Genomic DNA, 18,815 nt, shown 5'->3' with positions numbered 1-18,815 from the left:
CTTTTTCTGCTGTTGCTGCAGGTGGTTCTCCTGTTTCTACTTCTGCGTTTGCTTCTTCTCCTGCGGTTGCTGCAGGTGGTTCTCCTGTTTCTACTTCTGCGTTTGCTTCTTCTCCTGCGGTTGCTGCAGGTGGTTCTCCTGTTTCTACTGCTACGTTTGCTTCTTTTTCTGCCTCCCTTGTTTTGTCTGGTGCTGCACTTGCTGTTGCGTTTAAAGCTAGTTTTGTAAACGTTCCGCTCCATGATTTGGTTGCAGAGGTGATGACACTAAGAGTTGTTGCCAGCAATGCAACAACCACTGACACAGCTAATGCTGGACCAAAAGCAGCTCCTAACAAAGCACCAGTAGTGATTCCTGCTAGCTTGTTTAAGAAATCTTCATACGTACTTCCTTTAGCCGTCTCTCTGATTTTTTCCTCTGGTATGTTTCTGGAAGACTTTGCGATGCGTTCTTCTTCTTTTTTAATAGTCTCCTCTATTTTTTGCAGCATGGCATTGAAGCTTCCGTCATTTTCTTCCACTGTCTTCTCTATTGACTTGAGCAGTTTCTTCACCTGATACCGGTTGCTTCTGTAGCCGTACTTTGATCGCTTGTTCCAACGTTTGTTGTCAACGACGTGGCATCGATTTCCACACTTTTCCACTAAATCGCTAAGGAACTTGTTTTCCCTCACTAACCCTTGGATTTGTTGCCGTCTTGGGAGCCAATCACCGTGAGTAAAGACAACAGTTGAGTATTTAAACACTTCCTCTGAGAAGTGTTCATTCATTTTGCTGACGATGTCGTTGTCTTTCTCTGTAGATTTCTCCACGTTGAGCACGATGAGGAAAGCGTGAGGCCCAGGCGAACACTCTGTGATTCCTTTCAGTAACTCAGCCTTCAGCTGTTTCTCATCTGTCTCTGGATCAAATAATCCAGGCATATCGATCAGAGTGATTTCTCTCCCACCAACACGTTTGGTCTTTGCTTCACACCCTCTCATCCCAGGATCCCCGTCGTGATTGACTTTAAACTTCTGCTCTTTAAATATGGTGTTTCCAAGGCTGCTTCTTCCTGCTCCAGTTTGTCCAATGATGGCAATTCTTCTGAGGCGCACTAAGAGACAAGGAAAAACATTTATTTTTGTTGACTGTTCTTCAAGAAGCATCGTATTTATGTGACATCTAATCTAACTAAAAATAATAATTAAAGCTGGGGCATGGAGTCAATACAGCCAGGACATGAGAAATCACAGTAACCTATGACGTCTTACCTGAAATAGGAATTTATAGTTAAGTTGTTTCATGTCATATACATTATTCATCATTATTTTACTCAGTTAGAATTCTTATGCAACATTTTCTTTGCTGTAAATTGCAGAAATTTAAAAACGTTTCTTTGCTAATAAACTAAGCATTTAGCTTGGGGTGCTATCTTAAAGCTTGTGTGCAAACGTGGAAATTTTCTTCTTTCCTAATTTTACTCTGTGATGTAGTGCTGCCCTCTTTGGGTTAAGCTGTGGCTACTGCAGTTGAATTTTCCTATTGGTTGCAACAGTGCTGTATGTTACCATCTGAGTTGTTGCAACAGTGCTGTATGTTACCATCTGAGTTGTTACACTTGTCACTTGTCGCTTCTTTTTATGTAGAGCATAATTTTTTATGATTTCACTGGGGAATCAGTTACACTTTAAAGGTAAGCAAGTAAAGAATAACAAAACACAACATTTTCAACCCTTTTGTAAATAAGGAAAAAAGCAAGGTAGCCATACATAAAGCCTGATGTGTTCCCCCACCTACTTACAGGCTAAAAAACACTACATTAGTTCAGTTCATTCTGAATTCTAGGATTTGAGTGTAATTTGCTTTAAACTCATTTACAAGTGGTTAAAAAAAAGACCTACGTTGGGAATTGTTCCGTCTTGCTCCCAACCCACAACAAGCAGCTGGAGGGCCTACAAATACAAGAGAAATGGATCACACACACAAAAAAGGCAGAAGTGTAACTTCACTTTTGGTGTTTTCTGAAACAGGAAATGATGAACAATGGCGACTGATGAAATCACTCTTTGGAGCTTGAATGATTACCTTTCATCACAGACATGTCTTATCCACTGGTGTTAAGATGCAACATTATATTTGCAATTTTGTTAATGAGAAAATTGAGAAAATCCTCTCAGTTACGGCTTCTTGAACTTGATGACCGCGATGTTAAAGGTCCAGTGATATCAAATTAATATTCCAAACTTTTCCATTAGTTGATCTACTTCATATTGTTTTACTTTGTCTTTCACAAGAGAAGTTCATGTTAGAAATATGCTGGTATTTCCCGCTCTATGTTAGAATGTCAATGGAAGCATGAACTAAACAGCAAGCAAAAGCAACAAGTTCAAATTTCCAAAAAGAGTTAAGGGGTTAACATTTATTATGAGTTATTATGATGTATTACCTTCCATGATGATGAAGAAAGAATTGCTCAGGAATCCCTCAGAAAAGCCACTCACCAAGGAGAACCACAACAAGCAGCTGGAGCTTCTTTAGACGCTTCTTTCACTTTTGATTTTGTTACTGGTTGCACAACACATGCAAACTTAACAACATAACAAAAACAAGATACTTAAAGACCAGGCTGTGTTTAACATTTGTCTGATAAGACAACTGAGGTGTTGTCAGAGATCAGAGCTTGTAAAAGTATTCACACCCCTTGAGCTATTTTTTATACATGACAACAACAAGCATAAATATTCAGATTTTATGTGAAAGAAAAAAGTAGAAACAAATTCTACATCATTCAAAGCATTTTCAACAAATAAACTGAAAAGTACCTTGGTTATTTTTAATTAAGATAATTTTGTCATAAAATAGGCTGTGTGTCAACAATATTGCTTTTTATCAGCTGCATCAGACTTGATAATCTTGGTGAATTGGACTTTAGTGCTTCCAGCTGGTTGATAAGTATTTGAACTTTTACTTTCGGTTGATCTGCTGACGGCTCCTATCTTAAATCTATTAGATTTCTCTTAAATGATAAAATTAGTTGTAAACCTCATACTAAACATTTACAGAATAAACTAAATAGAAGCAAATCAATCCTGGCTAAAGCCAAACATATTCTGAATAATAAATAATAAATCTCTTTACATTCTTTATAAATCTCTGATTTTTGCCTTATTTAACATTGTTCAGAGGTTTGAGGAATTTATTACAAAAGCTCTTTACATCCACTGAGTTTTCTACAAAAACATTAGAATCATCCATAATGTTGGTTATTATGAGACCACAAACACGTTATTTTTAAAATCTAAAACTCTTAAATTTGAAATGCTGGTGGAATTTAAAATTGCTCAAACTGCTGCCTGATCTCAGGCATTTTTTCAGCAGTATTAAGGGAGAAGGAAATATAGGAAAGATTTAGTATTAGAAATTCAGCACAGTTTATTTAGATTATACAGAGGTGGCATTGATGTTTGGTACCAGTTCATGAAGGGGTAAAAGGAAATGAAAAGGCAGATAAATGAGCAAAAAGGGCTTTGGAGGTGGCAATAATTTTTATAATTCCTTTTGCAAAAGGGGAAGGGAAATAATTTATTAAGAGTAAAGAATTGAAAAAATGGCAAAAAAAGGTGGAAATAAAATATAAAAGGAAGAAGATTACATAAAATACAAAAGTCAGTATTAATTAGTAATATTAATGAGAGAAACAGAAGGAAAGAAATAATAATGATCAGATTTAGAGTATCAGAACACATTTAAATATAAATTATTTTTTATATTTAATAGGGAGGAAAAATAATGATACATGTGAAGGATGTGGAGAGAAAGAAAATGTAGGACATGTATTGATGAACTGTAGAACATATGAATCTGAAAGGGAGAATTTGAAAAGAATGGTTGGAAGGACAGGTCAAGAATGGAGTCATAAAGGAATATTAGGAAATGAAGGAAACATAATGGATATTTATAGATTAAGAAAACCATGATTTATTTTTCTTCAAAATACAAGATTAAAAAATAGAATGTAACAGATGTAAAGAAATGTTGCTACACACTCGTGTACAGTAGGTGGTGGTATGCATGTCAAAGTTGCTTGCGATCCGCCATAATAGAAGAGAAGAAGAAGAAGAACACTAGTGCATGAGCGTTAGCCAGTAATGGTACATATCATTAGAGGGTCAAAAGTTTCCAACACACACAGTAAAAAGCTGAAGCTTTACTAATGTAAGAGTGATAATACATACAAATCCTAACATTCCCCTGCTGTTTATCATTCTTACATATGTGTGAGCTACCTAAAATCTAAAGAAGAGAAGAAAAGAAAATTAAAAATGAACAATAAAAATGCAAAAAAAAAAAAAATTCAGTCTAAGGAATACAAACACACTAAAAAGAAATGTACTAACACCACGTGTTTCACATTTTCAGTGTAGGAGTCATAGCAGATGACTTAATACGTTTATTTTGTTTATTTTTTTTATTTTTTTTATTTTTTTTATTTTTTAACATGTTCATCATACAATCCTTTTTTTCAGGTCATCTTTGTCCATCCGGAACTTGTAATCTTCATCTGGGTCGCTGCACCAAGATGACAGGTATTTTCTTCCCAACCTACGTAAAAAAGAACCACAGACAACGTGAGTTTTGAAATCGAGCTTTCACGAAAAGACAACACGCAGCGGACCGCTCCAGCAAGCTGCACACCACGCGTTCTGATAACTTCCAGCTTGAGCTTGTCTTTTATTTTCAGAGAAGGGAGAGATAAAAAAAAAAGCAAGAGATAAAAGATGAACACGTTTCACGCAGGTCATCTAGTCTTTTACATGAGAGATTTGTCCCAAGGGAGGAGGGAATCTAGAGGTAATCATGCTGCAGAGACCTTCTTTGAGGGAGGATCAAAAGTTTCCGACACACACAGTAAAAACCTGACACTTCTAACTGAATATAAGACTGCTGATGTAAGAGTGATAACATAAAAATCCTAACAGGCGCCAACACACACAGGCCAAACAATTCCATACATACATTTTCTAAAATCAAATCAGTCCTTCGCATGTTTGCGCTGCAGTTCCCGGCCCTGCAGTGCAAACAGGGCTTAAATGTCTTCTGAACAATGAAAGGCTGACCGTAGCGCTGGTCAAGCCTCTTCGTTTCATCTCTGTGTGCATCTCCTTCACTGCAATAAAATATGATCTCAAGACATTTAAGAGCAGGAGCAGTGATGTACCTTTTTAGTAGATGCAGTTTATCAGCAGGAGATATGCTTTTCCAGTCCACCAGTGAGACGAATGAATCTTTCCATTTGAGGTAGTTGGTTGGATCTCCGCTGACCGCCATGGGTTCAGGTGGTGGGACGGTGCTGTCTTGGATAGCTTTAGCCACCAGGGATATGTCTGTGAGAAAAGATGGAGCAGCAACTTGAGGGTGTGCCTTGTTATGACATTTTATTAAAATTTTCTACAAAGACGGAAAAACAAAACATTTTCATAAATCTGTCACATGCAGCAATGAATTGTGGGTAATACACTTCGCCAAAGGCCGTAAAAGTGCGGACTCAGAGTAAGGGCGGAAACAGAACCCTAAATGGACGAAGAGCGGATGAGAAGAATGTGGGACACACTGCGACCTTTGACCTCCAACAAGAATGAGGGAGGGAGGGAGAGGATCGGGACCGGGCCTAAATGTGTTCTGGTTCTATAAACTTGCTTTACACTGGTTCTGTTCTGGCTCTGACCTTTGACCTTCCTCTTTCAGTACATGAATGCAGCTGGTTCTGAACTGGTTTTAAATCATCTCTAAAAACGTCTGAACTGGTCTGAATGGATTCTATACTGGTTCTGGTCCTATCCAGGTTCTGGTTCTATCCAGGTTCTGGTTCTATCAAGGTTCTGGTTCTGACCTCTGGGCTTCGTTTTGTAGTAGATGTATCCAGCCAGAGACAGGATCAAACCCAGGACCATTCCCGAAGCTCCGATGATCAGCTTGTTCCTCTCTGACTCTGGCATGGACGGGTCTGGAAGGACAGAGAGGAAGAGGACAGAGACGTGGGGACATGTTTGGACAGGAGGAGGACAGGGGAAGACATGAGGACAGGTGAGATATGAGGACAGGTGAGACAGGTGTTCTGTCCTCCAGGTGTCTCCAGTCGTCCTCCTTCTTACCCCATTCGGTTATCAGAGGCTCCTTCAGGCTGGCATGTTCCACCCTGCAGGAGATCCGCTCTCCAGGTCTGAAGAGAGAGGAACAGAACTGGGTCAGAACCAGCAGGAAAATGGGTCAGACCCCAGTGGTTCTACTGGTTCTGGTCGTGACCCAGAGTGTGTACTGCAGCGTAGAGTGGACCTGGTAGTGCCAGTGGTTCTGGTCTTAAGGGTCCCAGTGGTTTTACTGGTTATACTGGTTCTGGTTATTATGGTCCCAGTATTCCCAGTGGTTCTGGTTCTGGTTCTGACCCACCTGGGCGTGTACTCCAGCGTGGAGTGGATCTGGTAGTACCAGTCTCCGTCCTCCATCTCGTCAGTGGTGGTGACGTCTGATGTCACTTCCTGTCCATCTCTCAGCCACCCGACCTCGATGGTTTTAGGGTAAAAATCATAAACACTGCAGACCAGCATGGAGGGGTGGTGGCCAGCAGGGGGCGTCCTGGAGTGAAGCGTGACGGTAGGTGCGACTGGGAGATTATTGACAGGTTATTGGTTTATTATTAAGGTCAAATTAATCTATACATGATCCATTCTGATGATCCCTGGATGTAACAGGAAGTATTTATATTACTATATCAATATGATCAGTTTCTGTGTTGATTTTTGATGATAAAACCAGTTTAACCAGAACTGAAGCTGCTAGGAGAACTGGAGGGAAAATGAAAGTAGATTATTACATTTACTTTGATGATTCTGGTTATTGATCCAAACAGACCTGGGTTTTATATAGTTATAATTAATACATAAATATAATTATAAATAGACCAGAGTTCAGATAAACTAAAGTTATTATTGTAGATAAATCACAGATCATTAACAATAATAAAACTGGGTGTTATAGACTGAGTCCATCAATAACTAGATGTAACTTCAGTATTTAAGTTTTATAGTGAATTTTATATTTATGGACAATTAACAGAAAAAAAATATTTTCTTTTTCCTGGTTGTTTCCAGATTTAATTGATTCTTTAAACGTTTCTGATGTTATTAAGATTTCTACGCATTTAATATTGATTAACTCCAGTAGTATTACCAATCTCTAATATCAGCGGCGGTTGGATCCATGCTGAGAGATAAATATTGATCATTTGATGACATCAGAGTTTAATGTTTAAGTTAATCAATAATAAATAAGTGAAGACTGAAATATTCAGTTTAATGATCATCAGTCAGAACTGATCAATCAATCAGGAAATGATCAAATCAAACTCACCTGATTTAGTCAGAACATTCTGGTACTCGACACCAATGTTGTATTGGCAGTAGGTCTCCTTCTGAGCTCTCATCGATGCTATAGATGAAGGATCCCTGTTCCACCGTTCAGCAGTCTTCACTCCAAACTCCGTGTATCCAACAAACTTCCCCAGGTTGCTGTCAAACCTGAGATACTCTATCTTGTTGTAAATGTAGGAGCTGATGAACTGGATGTCTGTCAGCTCAGTGGAGTTAAAGGCACAAAGACTCACATGACAATTTCTGAATCCGTCTGGAACCAAAACAGAACCTTAGCATTGATTTACTGTCAGTTATTGATCCTACCATGTGTTCATTTGATCAACTTCACATAGATTACCAATCAATACATTTGAATGGCCTGAAGTAATTATTAGCATATTAATGATCAATAATTAATCAAAACATTGATCAGTTTTGAATCTGCATCACTGATTCTCCAGCAGAACTGATCCAGAATAAGAGACTATTGATCCAGATATTAGCTATAGTATTGATCAGTGATCAGATTATTGATCCTTATTGCGCTACAGAATGATGCAGTTTAAACTCTGAATATTGATCCATATAACTTATTGATCAGTGGTTATCAGTTATTACCAGAGTATTGATTATATTATCAGTTATTGATCATACCAGCAGAGTTTATGGTGATGACGATCAGCAGCCAGCAGAGCGGTGATGGAGCCATGTCTCTCTCTCTTCCAGTCAGAGGAACTAACTGGTTCTGATGGGAACTGCTGTAAAAACCAGAACAGGGTCACATGACCTTTGCATCACTGGTTACCGGGTAGAAGAGACTGAGGCTGAAGATTAGAGAGAGAAATGGGTTTCTCTCTCTAATCTGGTCTAATCTGGTTCTCTCTCTAATCTAAGGAACTGGTTCCTGGTCTCCAGGACTGGTTCTGGAGCTCCAGCCTTTCCCTGCCTAGCTGCTGATGATGTCACAGCCCTCCTGCCCTCTGATTGGCTTCTGCCAGCGTTTGGTTCCAGCAGCAGCTTCAGTTTCTCTCAGAGTCTCTGAGACTCTGACTGATGAAGATGAAGCTGCTCCTCTTCCTCAGTGGGGTCCTCTGGGTCTCTGCTGGTGGTGAGTTATTCTGGTTCTGACCGGGTCCAAACTGGTTCTGATAGACCTACGGGGTCCTGGAGGTTCTGCTCCAGGTTCGTCATAAGTTTTTCTCTCTGTGTTTTTAGTTCTACATGAGGACCGTCATGTCGATGGATGTTCAGACTCTGATGGAGAGTCTGTGTACGCTCTGGATAGAGAAGTGCTGTGGTACGCCAACTTCCAGAGGGGAGAAGGAGTCGAACCTCTGCCTCCTTTTGTTGATAATATAAGCTACCCAGGAGGTTATGAATTAGCTGTGGCTAATCAACAGGTCTGCAGAATGAACCTGAAGACGATGCGCACTGCCATGAAGGACATCCCAGATGAAAACGGTGAAGAACAATATTTATTTAAACTGATTTATTTTCACCTCTGATCAGCTGATCATTTTTATATTGAAATGTTTATTATTAACAAATCACAATATTAATAATCAAATAAGTCCAGTCCAGTGAGGAAAATGTTGTCTAAAATCTGAGATGTGATGTTAATTAAAGCTCTTCCAGTTTTTTACAGTTCATATTAATTTAATGTTATCACTCTATTAACTGTTTATTAAGCATTAATAACATGCAGGGCTTTCTTAATTTATGAAAGCAGATATTCTACTCTGGGTTGTATATATATTATTTTCATTTGATCCATCTAATTCATTAAATAACATAAGTAAAACTCTTCATTTTATTAACTTTATTTTATCTAACTATCAATAAATTTGTAAAGTTAAATAATTTAGTTACAAAACTTTAAAATAGACATCAGAAACCAAAAGAAACTGAGAATAATAAAATATTCCCACAGAGATTCAGTCAGGCTGGATAATTAGAAATTAAACAGGAATTTATCATTTTCATCTTTACATAGTTGATAAACAATAACTGTCTTCTGCTCCCAGTAAAGACGATGATGGTTACTGGCAACATCCCGTAATAGAATAAAACAAAGTAGCTCGTACTGATGGTCTGGGTCCAGTTCTGGTCCAGTTCTGGTCCAGTTCCTCTGGAAACTATTCCATCAGTTTATTTCTAATCTCTAACAGACCCGCTGCCGGTTAGCCCCGCCCCCTGACCAATCAGAAGGCAGCACCTGTGTTATCAGCCAATAGTGAGTGAGCTCAGGCAGAGCACCAAAAAAAAAGATTTAATCCAGATTAAAAACGACACAATGAGAAACCAGATGAGCTGCTGGGAGGTGAGGTGGAAGTAAAACTATTCAGGAAGAGTAGAAACAGGCTGAGCAGCCAGAGTTTAAAGGTCAGGGTTAAACTGTCAACACCTCAAAACGTCTTACTTATTTTAACCGTAACAATGTCCTGTAGTTCATGGTTTCAATCTGTGACACTGAAATCACCTTAAAATATTAATTATGAGTAAAGAACAACAAAACTTTACCTCTTTAAATGTGGAAACCAGGGTTAAACTGAAAACAATGAACAGTTTTGTTTTCTCTGGTTTCCTCCTCTAGCTGTAGCCAAAATCCAAAGTGAATCTTTCATCATGACATCAGACAGGATAAAAACACAATGTTGAAGTTAACTGTTTCAGGTTAAAGTTAAATGTTTAGTTAAACATGTACATTTTAAGTTAATTCAACACATGAAAGTAAGCTGCCATCACTAAAACAAATGAATTCAGTGAAATTAATGTAAATAAATCCATAAAATGAACTTCAGTGAACCAGCAGCTCCTGTAAATCCAGTAATTATTAAACTGTCATCTCTGAAATCTAGTCTAGAAAATCCACACAGGTGAATACTAGACAGTCCCATGTGACATTTCCAGAGTCGGTCAATTCCTGAACCAGAAATCTGACCTGGAGAAAATGAACTGACTGATGCTCAGAGATTGACTTTTCCAGAACCCGTCCTAAAGCCCTACATGTTCTAAACTCAGAGTTTTATTCAGTTTAGAAAAATAAAATATGGACAAACCTTTAGGTGAGTTCTGCTGCCAACTTGACCTGAAACACTTTAGGTCTGTAGATTTCTCCATGGTTTACCATTTACCGAGTTACAGTAAAGCAGGTCATCAGTTCTGCTTTTTTGATGCTCTGAGTTGTGAATGTGGTAGACTCTGATCTATCCGGTCCACCATCAGACATTCTGCTCTGATCCATCCTGGATCAGACTCTCCATCAGGTCCTGTTCCTCCAGTTAACCTCCCGGTTTCTCCTCAGACCCCCCCTACGGCATGACGATTTACCCCAGAGACGATGTGGAGCTGGGAGAGAAGAACATCCTGATCTGTCACGTCTCTGGTTTCTATCCGGCTCCAGTCAATGTCTCCTGGACCAAAAACGGTCAGGAAGTGACTGAAGGAACCAGCATCAACGTTCCCTTCCTCAACAAGGACTTCACCTTCACCCAGATCTCCAGGCTGCAGTTCGTCCCTCAGATGGGAGACATCTACAGCTGCTCCGTGGAGCATGTGGCTCTGACAAAACCACAGACCAGGACCTGGGGTGAGGAGACTTTAACTAGACTGAAATCCTGAAGGGGAGCCTTTAAATTAATGATAAACCTGATTAAACCTTATGAAATCAAACATCCAGATGTTTCTTGTCTCTGTCTCCAGATGTGGAGCTGAACAATCCTCAGTCCGGTCTCGGTCCGACTATCTTCTGTGGAGTCGGTCTGACCATCGGCCTGCTGGGAGCCGCTGTGGGAATTTACTTCGTGATCAAAAGGAACAAGTGCAGCTGATTGGTTGATGATTTATCTCTTAGTTATGTTCAGTATTAAACTTTTTTTTTTTTTGTCTTCATTTTAATCAGTTTCTCCTCTTCATCACTGATGTGAATTTTATATAAACTACTTTGACTGATAGAACGAGATCACGGGTACAAGCGGCTGAAATGGGTTTCCTCCGCAGGGTGTCTGGGCTCTCCTTTAGAGATAGGGTGAGAAGCTCGGTCATCCAGGAGGGACTCAGAGTAGAGCCGCTGCTCCTCCACATCGAGAGGAGCCAATTGAAGAGGCTCAGGCACCTGGGCAGGATGCCTCCTGGACGCCTCCCTGGTTAGGTGTTCCGGGCACGTCCCACCGGGAAGAGGCCTCGGGGAAGACCCAGGACACACTGGATTCCCCCGGAGGAGCTGGAAGAAGTGGTTGGAGAGAGGGAAGTCTTTGCCTCCCTTCTGAAGCTGCTCCCCCCACAATCCGACCCCGGATGGATGGATGGATGGATGGATGGATGGATGGATGGATGGATGGATGGATGGATGGATGGATGGATGGATGGATGGATGGATGGATGGATGGANATGGATGGATGGATGGATGGATGGATGGATGGATGGATGGATGGATGGATGGATGGATGGATGGATGGATGGATGGATGGATGGATGGATGGATGCTTTGAAAGTTTAACGTTGACTTTAAATTCTTCCTTTAGCAGAAACTCCAACCTGATGGCTTTTATCTGCGCTAACAGTGAACAGAACCTCCTGTCAGTTTGTGTTTTATGTAATAAATGATTGATTTATAATGATTTTTATCAGTTTATTGTCATTCATCCAGTTCAGTTGGTTTTTATCTCCATCACTAGAGCCAGAAGCAGAACCTCTCTGGTGTCAGGATGATATCATCCTCTCTGTTCTCAATATGAAGGGAACACTTTATTCCAAAGTAACTTTTATGCAGTCTGGAGTTTGTCTGACTTATGTTACTATAAATTAATTCAGCAGCAGCTTTCCTTAACGCTTATTGTTTTTAGTTAGGGTTAGAATTGTCTCCATGCCGATGGAGCATCAGTTCATTACTGTAGCTGCTGTCCAGAGGAATCAATAGAGCAGCTTATTCCCTTTGGTGGAGGGGAAACCAGGTCAGCATGGTGCACCATTTGCATGCCTGGGCACCTTGGGAATCATGGTGTAGGGTTGGTGGGTTTTTGACCTTTGACCTGCTGTGCCAGTCTTCCTCCACTGTTTCTTCCTGTGGCCTCTGGCCTACAGCTGCAGGTCTGCTGCTGGGCTGCAGTGGGTAGCAGGAAGATGGAGCAATAGTTAGTTAAATGGAACCAGAAACTGTAGAGAACCTGGTAGATCCAGTTCAAAATAGCTTTGTCTCACTTGACACAATAAAAACTGAGTTAGGACTGTTATAAACATTGGTATGTAATAATATAGGTTGTTTTCAGACAGATTTAAACTGGTGGCTTCTCAAGTTCAGTTCAGTAAGTGTCCCTTATCAGGGACAGAGGAAAAATGTCTAATTTATAAATATTTCCTGTCTGGCCAACTGCATATTTTGTACAAATAATCATTTGGTTTAAACAAACATTATTTTTTCCTGAAATCAGGGATTTATGACATCTCTGAACAGAGTCCAGTTTTCTGCTGACGCTGATATGAAGTTTCTGTGAAATTATGCTATTTCACAGAAATAGCATAATTTCTGTGAAATAGAAACAGGTTTGCCAGTTAATACAGCTAATGCAAACATCACCTCAGGAATTACACAAAATGCCACGTTGCTGTATTCGCACAGAATCACCAGAACTGGACCAGAACCTGATGGACAATGGTTTGTGGGCCAGGTGTGGACCAGGTGAGGACACACCAACTGGCCCATAAACTGTTTCACCTCTGGCAAACCAGACCCGGGCTCTGCTGGCCCGTTATTCATTGAGGCATCTGGGTCAGCTGTAGATGCCTTTTCTGTCCCAGACAACTTAATGTTTGTAATATCAATAAAAACACAATGTATATCAACACAATTCTTTATTACAACATTCTAATTTAAAACACAACATAAATATTGAAGAACAGGGGCTTTCTGAGGTGTATGCTAACATGTCTTCGCCCCCTTCCCCAATGACATAAACTTGTACAACTGATCTTTAATAAAAGTATCAATAATAATAAATGTATGTGAATAAATTTACTTGGGGTACTAATGGGAGACAATTAAAAAAGAACGAAACAAAAAACAGGGCAATATTTCATCATTTAATATAGTTGAGCCACAGAGCCATTTCTGTTAGCTGGTGTCTATTTAGGTCCCGCAATGACAATTTAACTGACCTTAACAATTCCTGTGTGTTGTTTTGGTCATTATTATCACACTTATTGTAGAGATGTGTGGTGTGTCTGTCAGACATTTATAGTAATACGGAATAAATTGCGTCCCCCATGAGGCTTTGCGTGATTTATGGGCGCGATAAACAAGTTTTACTAAATATTGTATTATAACTAAAAAGAGAGATGTAACTTCTATCATGAATATAGACTAGCAAAAAAAAAAACAACCAATAAATTACAATGAAATGCTACTTCCGGTGGGCGCCAGGAGTAAGACCCCTAATCGTTTCCCCAGTAAACCTCCCAAGAATAGAGCTTTGGAGCTGACGTCACAGCGTATGACGTTTACGTTCTCGGCGACATCTTTGCAGCCCACAGACCAAAACAAACCTTTTCAGGTGTTTTCATTGTGTTACCGCCTGCACCGGGGTTATTTTCAAGTTGGATACTGGATATCCCGCGCTCCGCGGAGTAACCCCCCTTACTGAGTAAGGGGCGTTTAGCTCAAGGTCGATCCGATATGTGAACACTAATTTCGGTCATCTGTTCTCTAGCGCTCCGAGGTTCACAAAGGGACCGTCAATTTCCGAACCAAACACTCCCGTAAATAAATGCCTTGTGACCAACTGATACAAAAAAGTAGTAATTCATGCTATTGCATTTTAAGTCATATTCAATATTTTAAATAATTTTAATATTAAATGTTTTCTTAGCTTCCAAATTTTGTTCCCCATTATCTCAAAATCAGTGTGAAATTATTCTACTGAACTATATAAATGAGGCATATTTTTATTCTATGTTGACCCCCTTTTTAATTTTTTTTAACCAAAATTATATTTAAAAAAATTTTCATAAAATGTGTTACCGTGGCTAGATGATCATCACATTTGTGACCTGTAATGGTCAATTACATGAAATTCTAGGACAGGATCTATTTCATTACATGTTAATTTCTTACATAAAATATGTTAAATAAAACAAATATTTACTTAGTGTGATCTATTTCATAAATTTTGTCACCTTTACTTTTTAATTACACATTAAATATTTAAGGCATTAACACATTGTCAAGCGATCCAGCTCTAAACCTGATTACTAATTGCTCCTTCTTAACCCATTAATCACCTTCAATGAAGAGAACACACAGATGCTGCATTGATTGTGTGTTCAGGTAAAAATCATTTTTTTAAAATCTTCACATTCACTGAAGACGATTACACATATTAAAATCCAATAGTTACGTCTCCACGTCTTTAGATTTTGAATCCAATTCCCAAAATACATTAAACTGGGTGCAGAGTCACAAACTGTTATTGTTTCATAATGACAGTGAATAACAACAGTATGACCAGAAACATCACCAATATTCCACTTGATAGAAAAATGGTTCCAGCCATTGGTACTCTGTCACAAAACGACAGAAACAGCAGGAAGTAAAAAGCGACAACCAGAAGGACGATTCCAATGTTCTGCTTGATCATCTGACAAAGGTGCATGATCTTGTCATACATTTTCTTGACCCATGCGACTACCCCTACTGCTGCTGCCAAAGATATTATACCTGCAGCTATTTTTGCCACCCAAGTTAAACCTGTTCTAACTGCCCCAAAACCTCCCACTGTCATCCCAGTAAGACCTGTCCCAACTGCCCCTGAACTTCCCACTGTCATCCCAGTAAGACCTGTCCCAACTGCCCCTGAACTTCCCACTGTCATCCCAGTAAGACCTGTTCCAACTGTCCCTAAACCTCCCATTAGTACCCCAAGTAAACTTGATACAAATGTCCCTAAACCTCCCATTACTACCCCAAATAAACCAGCAATAAATTTCCCTAAACCTCCCGTTGTCGGCCCAGTTAAACCTGTAGCTCCTGCCTCTGCTGATTCCGTCCTCCTGTCCAACATATTTGATGCCTCGTTTGTTTCTGCATCAACCTCTGCATCCGCTTCTCTTCCTTGCTCAACTACCTCTTCCTCCTCCATTGAAGTGGAGTTTTTTTGAGGTGCACTCTTGCACTTTTCTTCATCTCTCCCTTTTGGTTCAGAACATGGTATTTTATTTTCTCCCTGTTTACTAGTAGGGCATTCTCCAGTCTTGGTGGATGTTTGTGTTGTTTGCCAAACTGCAACATCTGACCCAAATAAAGCTTCTGCCACCAAGTTCCCCTGAGGACCTGAGAAGCTAATCCATAAGTTGTTGTTGGCATTACCTCTGTTGTCGTTTGATTGTTGTGGGTTACTTGATTTTGTGTTATTTTTGTCTCTCTGATCTGCCTGGAGGATTTCGTTAGTGAAACACCCTCCTTTGTTCTCTATCACTATCTTATCTATCATGCTCATCAGCTGTGACACCTGGGAGTCATTTTCGTCACCCCTCGGGCTGTACTTACGATCAACTACATGATATCGGCCACCACACTTCGTTACCAAATCCTTAAGATGTTGATTCTCATTGATATACTTTTCAATTGTCATCCCATTTGGGCAATGAGTAAAAACAACTGCGGCATATTTGAATGCTTCCTCTGGAAGACACTGGCAGATTTTGTCGATTGCAGTCGACTGTTGCTTTGAGGATTCCTCTACATTCAGCACAATCAGAAGAACATGGGGACCGGGAGTGCACCTTGCGGTACACCTCGCCATCTCATCCTTCAGCTCCGCCTCAGGTTGGTCAAAATGAGAGAAACCAGGAGAGTCCAACACAGTGATTCTTCTTTCGTGGGCAGATTTGGACTGAATTTGATAGTCAGTCGTCCTGCCAGGTTTGAACACTTCCTCTGCTAAGATGGAGTTTCCGAGGGTGCTTTTCCCAGCCCCGGTTTCTCCCAACAGGACGATCCTATAAGCTCTCAGCACTACAAAACAAAGATGAAAATCAAATCATCATGTTCATTTGAAAGGATAACAGAAAACTGTAATCTCTAGTTACCTTTGATGCACTTCTGAACTCCATCTGTTCCTTTGATGATGACCTTTGATGCTGCCACCAGGGAAGGAAAAAGAAAAAAGATTACATTATTTATGGCTTTGTTGTCCCTGAGCTTCACTGAGATAGATATATGATTATCGGAAACTTCTGTTTACCACCACTAAGCATCTTTACCTCTCTTTGGTTTCACTCCCTCTGCTTGTTGTTCTTGTGGCGTTGAACCCGTTGGATTATAAACACCGACATGTACAGAGTGTTCTTCCAAAGTCTGTCGCCTGTCAGACATATCTTTCTGGAGTGCTTTGACTTCTTTTTCTTGTCTTCCTGCAGCCTTTAGTTCTGGTTGAACCACGACACTCGATCCAAAGAAAACGTCCCGAAGCGGCTCAGCTGCAGGGCCCGATATTTTCATCCATGCTTTGTTGTGGATACAGTAGTCGGCCTTATTGTCAGTGGAGTGGCAGGTACTCTGTTTGTCAGTGTGCATCACCATCTTCACCTATATATTTAGCCTCTGCTCTTCCTGGAAATGATATCGTACAGTAAGAAACATAGAAGGACATGGATAGTCTTATCTGTACATTTAGGAAATCCTATATGCAGTAAAACTGTCAGGTAAAACAGATTAGGTTTTTTTTTTTAAAACAGCATGACAAGTCCTATATTGTCTTACATTTAAAATTCTTTTCAACCAGTGAATTCTGGAACAGTTTTCACTTTCCTTACCATCTTTCTAGCTATTTGTGATGTGACCAGATAAAGTTGGGCCACATTTTAAACTTTGGATTCTGTCCCTCAAACTGTAACTGAAGGGAAGTAGCTGCTTTCCCATATTTACTAACTTGTGAAGATTGTGAAAATCAAACTTCTCATCTTCTAGTGAAATAAACGTCTTTGCCTTGTCCTCTTCAAAATTTGTGCATTTGACAAAGAATTTAATCCCATTTGAAATAAAGTAAATAATCTTTCTTTCACTTATAGTTGTCACAGAATGAGCACTTACCCTCAATCAAAATGTCCGTCTTAAAAGCTTTGTGTTTGGCTGTTAGACCGAGTTTGTCTGCACCTCAGAGCCTGAGTGCTCTGAAAAAGAGAAAACAGAAAGTGAAACTTGTAAATCCACGCTTCACTTGTAAACAAGTTGCATTTATACGTGATGTTGCTCGTTCTTTACACACACAGAGACCTAATCACATTTATCTGCCACTAGTTTAAGTCAAAAATCTTCAAATGTAGTCTCTAATGTGAAGCACTGCAAATAAGAGACCATAACTTACCAGCACTGATATTTAATGTGGAAACTGAGTGGATCTTGTAACGGTGCAGGATGTGAGTGCCTCTCTGCTGCATGAACAGCTTCATCTAAACCACTTTCACTTTCAGTATGACGAGAAGCAGATCTTGCCTCCCTCTTGTGGATACTAGAAAATCTACAGGTTACATTTGGATCCATTTTTCCAACCTTAAAAGGAGAGATTATGGTAAGAGGAATTTGTGCCATGAGGAAAAAGTCTGTCATTTAAAAACATGGTTGTTATCTACAGTCAGTTCAGACAATAAATGTATTTGAAGTTGCATAAAATATTCTTTAAAAACCTCTTGCTTGAAGCACAGTTGGACCAAAAGCTTTTATAATCCTGATGTTCTGAAAAACTCAGATGATTCTCTCTCATTGTTGTTAATATTTGATCTTGTTTCCCAGACATTTACATTTGATTTTATTTTGCATATCTTCATCTAAACAAATGAGACTAATTCAATATTTTAATCTCAGTTCTTGATCCCAAACAGAAAGTTGTTCTGATCTTGAGCTCCATATTCTCTCCTCTTCAAATGGGTCATATAATTAATGATGTTAGACTAAGTTGTACTTATATTAATTTCAGCCACAAACTGCTTTGGAGAGGATTTATTAAAGTTATCATAAATTGTTTATATACTAAAGCAGTGGTCCCCAACCCCCGGTCCGTGGACCAATTGGTACCGGGCCGCGCAAGAAATAGTGAAATATTTCCGTTTTGTGTATTATTTGAGTCTGGAGGATGTTTTATTTTGAAAATCCTTTAACCGGATTCTCTCGTTTACACTGAGCCCACAAGCAGCAAAAATGAGTAAGAAACAGATCAGATGTCTTTGGAAAGTTTCTTTGCGAAGGGGAAAAGGCCCAGAGAAGAGACAGGAGAATGGATTTATCCAGGGGTGAAAGTAGGGGGTACGGTCGGGTACTGCGTACCCCTAAAAGATTTAACGGGGGTACGCAGTACCTGCAAGAGAGAGGAGCGGCTGTCTGCTGACTGTAAAAAGTCAGTGGATTCACTGTGCAGCTGTGACTGATTAGTTTTT

General features: G+C 39.7%; 4 protein-coding genes across 4 annotated transcripts in view; 1 reads left to right on the top strand and 3 right to left on the bottom strand.

Annotated features, from left to right (window-relative positions):
- Window positions 1–1,321, bottom strand: part of LOC103480416 (GTPase IMAP family member 7-like) — a 4,709-nt gene extending 3,388 nt beyond the window's left edge. The window contains exon 1 of the mRNA XM_008435354.2: window positions 388–1,321. Coding sequence (XP_008433576.1) covers window positions 388–1,147 — 760 coding nt within the window. The 5' untranslated portion in view covers window positions 1,148–1,321. The remainder of the gene's footprint in view (window positions 1–387) is intronic.
- A 2,454-nt stretch (window positions 1,322–3,775) lies between these two features.
- Window positions 3,776–8,108, bottom strand: LOC103480349 (H-2 class II histocompatibility antigen, E-S beta chain). Its single transcript, XM_008435239.2, has 7 exons — window positions 8,045–8,108; window positions 7,389–7,661; window positions 6,429–6,642; window positions 6,134–6,201; window positions 5,872–5,985; window positions 5,200–5,365; window positions 3,776–4,583 (listed from the first exon to the last, which is right to left on the bottom strand). Exons 1-7 carry the CDS (start codon window positions 8,097–8,099, stop codon window positions 4,487–4,489), a joined length of 987 nt encoding a protein of 328 aa, XP_008433461.1. The 5' UTR covers window positions 8,100–8,108; the 3' UTR covers window positions 3,776–4,486.
- Window positions 8,109–8,357: 249 nt separating this feature from the next.
- On the top strand, window positions 8,358–11,582 carry LOC103480348 (H-2 class II histocompatibility antigen, A-U alpha chain-like). Its single transcript, XM_008435238.2, has 4 exons — window positions 8,358–8,498; window positions 8,606–8,851; window positions 10,695–10,979; window positions 11,093–11,582. Exons 1-4 carry the CDS (start codon window positions 8,444–8,446, stop codon window positions 11,218–11,220), a joined length of 714 nt encoding a protein of 237 aa, XP_008433460.1. The 5' UTR covers window positions 8,358–8,443; the 3' UTR covers window positions 11,221–11,582.
- Window positions 11,583–13,226: 1,644 nt separating this feature from the next.
- Window positions 13,227–17,816, bottom strand: LOC103480347 (uncharacterized). The gene is made up of 5 exons (XM_008435236.1): window positions 17,750–17,816; window positions 17,476–17,555; window positions 16,647–16,995; window positions 16,473–16,523; window positions 13,227–16,398 (listed from the first exon to the last, which is right to left on the bottom strand). The coding sequence occupies exons 3-5, from the start codon at window positions 16,963–16,965 to the stop codon at window positions 14,852–14,854; spliced, it is 1,917 nt and encodes a 638-aa protein (XP_008433458.1). The 5' UTR covers window positions 16,966–16,995; window positions 17,476–17,555; window positions 17,750–17,816; the 3' UTR covers window positions 13,227–14,851.
- Between the last annotated feature and the right edge of the window lie 999 nt (window positions 17,817–18,815).

Source organism: Poecilia reticulata, linkage group LG18 (assembly GCF_000633615.1).
Source record: "Poecilia reticulata strain Guanapo linkage group LG18, Guppy_female_1.0+MT, whole genome shotgun sequence".
Classification (NCBI taxonomy): domain Eukaryota; kingdom Metazoa; phylum Chordata; class Actinopteri; order Cyprinodontiformes; family Poeciliidae; genus Poecilia; species Poecilia reticulata.
The sequence above is the reverse complement of the archived record's forward strand: the minus strand, read 5'-3'. Positions and strand labels throughout refer to the sequence as shown.